The 7,600-nt window shown below is 42.9% G+C and overlaps 1 protein-coding gene across 1 annotated transcript; it reads left to right on the top strand.

Moving 5' to 3' along the window:
• Positions 1 to 6,244: 6,244 nt before the first annotated feature.
• Positions 6,245 to 6,994, top strand: LOC116354793 (dentin sialophosphoprotein-like; the record flags this gene model as incomplete). Its single annotated transcript, XM_031796378.1, has 1 exon — positions 6,245 to 6,994. A coding segment is annotated over one exon (750 nt), but the record flags the coding sequence as incomplete, so codon positions are not given.
• Between the last annotated feature and the right edge of the window lie 606 nt (positions 6,995 to 7,600).

The following is a 7,600-nucleotide window of genomic DNA, read 5'->3' as shown; positions in this document are numbered from 1 at the left end:
TACTGACCAGGAGCTCTAGAAGAAACTAAACTATTACTGACCAGGAGCTCTAGAAGAAACTAAACTATTACTGACCAGGAGCTCTATAAGAAACTAAACTATTACTGACCAGGAGCTCTATAAGAAACTAAACTATTACTGACCAGGAGCTCTATAAGAAACTAAACTATTACTGACCAGGAGCTCTATAAGAAACTAAACTATTACTGACCAGGAGCTCTATAAGAAACTAAACTATTACTGACCAGGAGCTCTATAAGAAACTAAACTATTACTGACCAGGATCTCTATAAGAAACTAAACTATTACTGACCAGGAGCTCTATAAGAAACTAAACTATTACTGACCAGGAGCTCTATAAGAAACTAAACTATTACTGACCAGGAGCTCTATAAGAAACTAAACTATTACTGACTATTACAGTACACCATGGCTAACTGTTTGACCATGGTTACTGATCAAAACCTTAGAAAAACCTTGACAAAGTACAGGCTCAGTGAGCACAGCCTTGCCATTGAGAAGGGTAGACACAGGAAAACCTGGCTCGCTGTAGAGGAAAGGCTGTGCAACCACTGCATCACAGCAGAACCTGTCTCCCTGTAGAGGAAAGGCTGTGCAACCACTGCACCACAGCAGAACCTGGCTCCCTGTAGAGGAAAGGCTGTGCAACCACTGCATCACAGCAGAACCTGTCTCCCTGTAGAGGAAAGGCTGTGCAACCACTGCATCACAGCAGAACCTGTCTCCCTGTAGAGGAAAGGCTGTTCAACCACTGCATCACAGCAGAACCTGGCTCCCTGTAGAGGAAAGGCTGTGCAACCACTGCATCACAGCAGAACCTGTCTCCCTGTAGAGGAAAGGCTGTGCAACCACTGCATCACAGCAGAACCTGTCTCCCTGTAGAGGAAAGGCTGTGCAACCACTGCATCACAGCAGAACCTGTCTCCCTGTAGAGGAAAGGCTGTGCAACCACTGCACCACAGCAGAACCTGGCTCCCTGTAGAGGAAAGGCTGTGCAACCACTGCATCACAGCAGAACCTGTCTCCCTGTAGAGGAAAGGCTGTGCAACCACTGCATCACAGCAGAACCTGTCTCCCTGTAGAGGAAAGGCTGTGCAACCACTGCATCACAGCAGAACCTGAGACGGAGCTGCATTTCCTGACACAATGTAAAAAAATATAAAACAATTAGAGATTAGGCTACCCGTCCTGTTGGGGGAGGGACAGGCTACCCGTCCTGTTGGGGGAGGGACAGGCTACCCGTCCTGTTGGGGGAGGGACAGGCTACCCGTCCTGTTGGGGGAGGGACAGGCTACCCGTCCTGTTGGGGGAGGGACAGGCTACCCGTCCTGTTGGGGGAGGGACAGGCTACCCGTCCTGTTGGGGGAGGGACAGGCTACCCGTCCTGTTGGGGGAGGGACAGGCTACCCGTCCTGTTGGGGGAGGGACAGGCTACCCGTCCTGTTGGGGGAGGGACAGGCTACCCGTCCTGTTGGGGGAGGGACAGGCTACCCGTCCTGTTGGGGGAGGGACAGGCTACCCGTCCTGTTGGGGGAGGACGCAGAGAGCTGTGGGTTGGCAGCACACTACATTGAAGACCTCTCTGATGAGAATAGGCTACCCGTCCTGTTGGGGGAGGGACAGGCTACCCATCCTGTTGGGGGAGGACGCAGAGAGCTGTGGGTTGGCAGCACACTACATTGAAGACCTCTCTGAATGGAATAGGCTACCCGTCCTGTTGGGGGAGGGACAGGCTACCCATCCTGTTGGGGGAGGACGCAGAGAGCTGTGGGTTGGCAGCACACTACATTGAAGACCTCTCTGATGAGAATAGGCTACCCGTCCTGTTGGGGGAGGGACAGGCTACCCATCCTGTTGGGGGAGGGACAGGCTACCCGTCCTGTTGGGGGAGGACGCAGAGAGCTGTGGGTTGGCAGCGCACTACATTGAAGACCTCTCTGATGAGAATAGGCTACCCGTCCTGTTGGGGGAGGACGCAGAGAGCTGTGGGTTGGCAGCACACTACATTGCTGCCTGCCATAGGTGAAGGGACAGTGTCTGACAGACCAATCAACCTGCACATGTCCTCTACTGTATGCTTATTGTTATTGTTCAGTGTATGGTTATTTTGACCCTTGGTTATTGTTGTTACTGTTGTCCCGGTGACAGCAGAACCTTTTGACCCCTGGTTACTGTGGTTACTGTTGTTATTTAGACCCTTGGATATTGTTGTTACTGTTGTTATTGTTGTTACTGTTGTCCCGTTGACAGCAGAACCTTTTGACCCTTGGTTATTGTTGTTACTGTTGTCCCGGTGACAGCAGAACCTTTTGACCCTTGGTTATTGTTGTTACTGTTGTCCCGGTGACAGCAGAACCTTTTGACCCCTGGTTACTGTGGTTACTGTTGTTATTTAGACCCTTGGATATTGTTGTTACTGTTGTTATTGTTGTTACTGTTGTCCCGTTGACAGCAGAACCTTTTGACCCTTGGTTATTGTTGTTACTGTTGTCCCGGTGACAGCAGAACCTTTTGACCCTTGGTTATTGTTGTTACTGTTGTCCCGGTGACAGCAGAACCTTTTGACCCTTGGTTATTGTTGTTACTGTTGTCCCGGTGACAGCAGAACCTTTTGACCCTTGGTTATTGTTGTTACTGTTGTCCCGGTGACAGCAGAACCTTTTGACCCTTGGTTATTGTTGTTACTGTTGTCCCGGTGACAGCAGAACCTTTTGACCCTTGGTTATTGTTGTTACTGTTGTCCCGGTGACAGCAGAACCTTTTGACCCTTGGTTATTGTTGTTACTGTTGTCCCGGTGACAGCAGAACCTTTTGACCCTTGGTTATTGTTGTTACTGTTGTCCCGGTGACAGCAGAACCTTTTGACCCTTGGTTATTGTTGTTACTGTTGTCCCGGTGACAGCAGAACCTTTTGACCCTTGGTTATTGTTGTTACTGTTGTCCCGGTGACAATTTTGATTCTTATTATTTTCATATTGTAAATCTCCAAAATGAGCTTTGGCAATATGTAAAAGAGAGAAAGAGAGACATAGACACATAGAGAGAGAGAGAGAGAGAGAGAGAGAGAGAGAGGGAGGCAGAGAGAGGCAGAGAGAGGGAGAGAGCGAGGGGAGGGAGAGAACGAGAGAGAGAGAGAGAGAGAGAGAGAGAGAGAAAGAAAGAGAAGGGAGAGAGAGAGAGAGAGAGAAAGAAAGAGAAGGGAGAGAGAGAGAGAGAGAGAAAGAGAAGGGAGAGAGAGAGAGAGAGAGAGAGAGAGAGAGAGAGAGAGAGAGAGAGATTCACTCCCTGACCTTAGAGAGATTTTTATGTCTCTATTTTGATTTGGGTGGGCATTTTATGTTCATTATTCTAGGTGTTGTATTTCTTTGTTTTGGCCAGGTATGGTTCTCAATCAGGGACAGCTGTCTTTCGTTGTCTCTGATTGGGAACCTACTTTTCCCACCTATGTTTTGTGAGTAGTTATTTTCTGTTTTGTGTTTTCTGCACCTCGGTCCGATTCCTCTTCTTCATCAGACGCCGACAACCGTTACAGAGAGAGAGAGAGAACGGCAAGCGGTACCAGAGGAGCCAAATCTAGGTCTTCTTCTAGAGGCTTCTAAACAGCTTCTACCCCCAAGCCACAAGACTCCTGAACATCTAGTCAAATGGCTACCCAGACTATTCACATTGCCCCCCTCTCCACACCACTGCCAGACTCTGTTATCATCTATGCATAGTCACTTTAAATAACTCTACCTACATGTACATACTACCTCAACCATCCGGTGCCCCCACACATTGACAGTACCGGCACCCCCCTGTATATATTGTTATTTTTTAAAACTGCTGTTCTCGAATGACTTGTTAATTTTATATTTTATTGTTATCCATACTTTGTTGAAACTGCACTATTGGGGAAAAGGAAGCATTTCACTGTAAGGTCTATTGTTGTATTCTGCGCATGTGACAAATACAATTTGATTTGACCGTTGAGTGTTGGGCATCGTTGAGTGTTAAGTAACTTTGAGTGTTAAGTATAGTTGAGTGTTAGGTATCGTTGAGTGTTAAGTATCGTTGAGTGTTAAGTATGGTTGAGTGTTAGGTATCGTTGAGTGTTAGGTATCGTTGAGTGTTAAGTATCGTTGAGTGTTAGGTATCGTTGAGTGTTAGGTATCGTTGAGTGTTAAGTATCGTTGAGTGTTAAGTATCGTTGAGTGTTAGGTATCGTTGAGTGTTAAGTATCGTTGAGTGTTAAGTATCGTTGAGTGTTAAGTATCGTTGAGTGTTAAGTATCGTTGAGTGTTAAGTATCGTTAAGTGTTAAGTATCGTTGAGTGTTAAGTATCGTTGAGTGTTAAGTATCGTTGAGTGTTAAGTATCGTTGAGTGTTAAGTATCGTTGAGTGTTAGGTATCGTTGAGTGTTAAGTATCGTTGAGTGTTAAGTATCGTTGAGTGTTAAGTATCGTTGAGTGTTATGTATCGTTAAGTGTTATGTAGACACACACACAATGTTCACACAATCAAGTTCAAATGTCATGCCTCACATATATCAAGTATGTGTTTTTTTCCCCAACTTTATACACACACTAGATATGAGAGGTTAAACTGACCGATCACTTCTACTAATGACTGTAACCAACCAGACGACCATCTCTCTCCAGTCTGCCTGGCACGTCCAGTTGGTTCAAAACGCCAAAGTGTTACTTCTATGTGAAGCTACAGTCGTCGTTGCCAAGACAACAGCCCACACACACATGCCCACATTGATACTCAGGCTACTCCAAAAAACCTAGGAGTTTGGTAGTCTTGGTAACCCAGTGTGCTTCGGTAAAACACAATGTTTATAAAAGTTATTAATTGAACAGAATAAACTGTTAGGTTGAGCTATTCCTCCTACAGAGAGGAGCGTGGGGCCGGAGTCCCAGGGGAACACAACATATGATACATACTGATGGAGATACTACTGTAGGACATAGAGCCAGCATCTAACATACACACTGATGGAGATACTACTATAGGACATAGAGCCAGCATCTAACATACATACTGATGGAGATACTACTGTAGGACATAGAGCCAGCATCTAACATACATACTGATGGAGACACTACTGTAGGACATAGAGCCAGCATCTACATACACACACACTGATGGAGATACTACTGTACGACATAGACACAGTTATAATGATGGTGGTGGTATTAGTAGTAATGATGGTAGTAGTAGAAGTAGTACTTATGGTGGTAGTAGTAGTAGTAATGATGATAATGATGTTAGTAGTAGTAGTAATGATGGTGGTAGTAGTAGTAGCAATTATGGTAGTAGTAGTAGTAGTAGTAATGATGATAATGATGGTAGTAGTAGTAGTAATGATGGTGGTAGTAGTAGTAGAAGTTATGGTAGTAGTAGTAGTAGTAATGATGATAATGATGTTAGCAGTAGTAGTAGCAGTAATGATGGTGGTTGTAGTAGTAGTAATTATGGTAGTAGTAGTAGTAGTAGTAGTAGTAGTAGTAATGATGATAATGATGGTAGTAGTAGTAGTAATGATTGTAGTAGTAGTAATGCTGCTGATGATGGTAGTAGTAGCAATAGTAATGATGATGGTGGTAATAGTAGTAGTAGTGATAATGATGGTGGTGGTAGTAGTAACAATGATGGTGGTAGTAGAAGTAGTAATTATGGTGGCAGTAGTAGCAGTAGTAATACTTGTGGTAGTAGTAGTAATGATGATGGGAGTATTAGTAATAGTAATGATTATGGTGGTAGAAGTAGTAGTAATGATGGTTGTAGTAGTAGTAGTAATGATGGTAGTATTAGGAATAATGATGATGGTGGTAGAAGTAATAGTAATGATGGTGGTAGTAGTAGTAGTAGTAGTAGTAGTAGTAATGATGGTAGTAGTAGCAGTAATGATGGTGGTAGTAGTAGTATAATTAGTAGTGATGATGGTGGTAGTAGTAGTAATGATGACAGTAGTAGTAGTAATAGTAATGATGATGGTGGTAGTAGTAGTGATGATTGTGGTCATAGTAGTAGTAGTAATGATGGTGGTAGTAGTAGTAATGATGACAATAGTAGTAGTAATGCTGGTGGTAGTAGTAGAAGTAGTAATGATGATGTTGGTTGTAGTAGTGATGATGGTAGTAGTAGTAGTAATGATGACAGTAGTAGTAGTAATAGTAATGATGATGGTGGTAGTAGTAGTGATGATGGTAGTAGTAGTAGTAATGATGGTAGTAGTAGTAATGATGGTAGTAGTAGTAGTAGTAGTGATGGTAGTGGTAGTAGTGATGATGGTAGTAGTAGTAGTAATGATGACAGTAGTAGTAGTAATAGTAATGATGATGGTGGTAGTAGTAGTGATGATGGTGGTAGTAGTAGTAATGATGATGGTGGTAGTAGTAATGATGGTAGTAGTAGTAGTAGTAATGGTGATAGTAGTAGTAGTGATGATGGTAGTAGTAGTAGTAATGATGGTAGTAGTAGTAATGATGGTAGTAGTAGTAGTAGTAGTGATGGTAGTGGTAGTAGTGATGATGGTAGTAGTAGTAGTAATGATGACAGTAGTAGTAGTAATAGTAATGATGATGGTGGTAGTAGTAGTGATGATGGTGGTAGTAGTAGTGATGATGGTGGTAGTAGTAGTAATGATGATGGTGGTAGTAGTAATGATGGTAGTAGTAGTAGTAGTAATGGTGATAGTGGTAGTAGTGATGATGGTAGTAATAGTAGTAATGATGGTAGTAGTAGTAGTAGTAATGATGGTAGTAGTAGTAATGATGGTAGTAGTAGTAGTAGTAGTAGTGATGGTAGTGGTAGTAGTGATGATGGTAGTAGTAGTAGTAATGATGACAGTAGTAGTCGTAATAGTAATGATGATGGTGGTAGTAGTAGTGATGATGGTGGTAGTAGTAGTAATGATGATGGTGGTAGTAGTAATGATGGTAGTAGTAGTAGTAGTAATGGTGATAGTAGTAGTAGTAATGATGGTAGTAGTAGTAGTAGTAGTAGTGATGGTAGTAGTAGTAGTGATGGTAGTGGTAGTAGTAATGATGGTAGTAGTAGTAATGATGGTAGTAGTAGTAGTAGTGATGGTAGTAGTAGTAGTAGTAGTGATGATGGTAGTAGTAGTAATGATGGTAGTATAGTAGTAGTGATGGTAGTGGTAGTAGTAATGATGGTAGTTGTAGTGATGGTAGTGGTAGTAGTGATGATGGTAGTAGTAGTAGTAGTAATGATGATAGTAATAGTAGTAATGATGGTGGTAGTAGTAGTAGTAATGATGGTAGTAGTAGTGATGGTAGTGGTAGTAGTGATGATGGTAGTAGTAGTAGTAGTAATGGTGATAGTAATAGTAGTAATGATGGTGGTAGTAGTAGTAGTAATGACGGTAGTAGTAGTGATGGTAGTGGTAGTAGTGATGATGGTAGTAGTAGTAGTAGTAGTGATGGTAGTAGTAGTAGTGATGATGGTAGTTGTAGTGATGATGGTAGTAGTAGTAGTGATGATGGTAGTAATAGTAGTAATGATGGTAGTAGTAGTAGTAGTAGTAGTAGTGATGGTAGTAGTAGTAGTGATGATGGTAGTTGTAGTGATG

Source organism: Oncorhynchus kisutch, linkage group LG18, assembly GCF_002021735.2.
Source record: "Oncorhynchus kisutch isolate 150728-3 linkage group LG18, Okis_V2, whole genome shotgun sequence".
Classification (NCBI taxonomy): domain Eukaryota; kingdom Metazoa; phylum Chordata; class Actinopteri; order Salmoniformes; family Salmonidae; genus Oncorhynchus; species Oncorhynchus kisutch.
The sequence above is the reverse complement of the archived record's forward strand: the minus strand, read 5'-3'. Positions and strand labels throughout refer to the sequence as shown.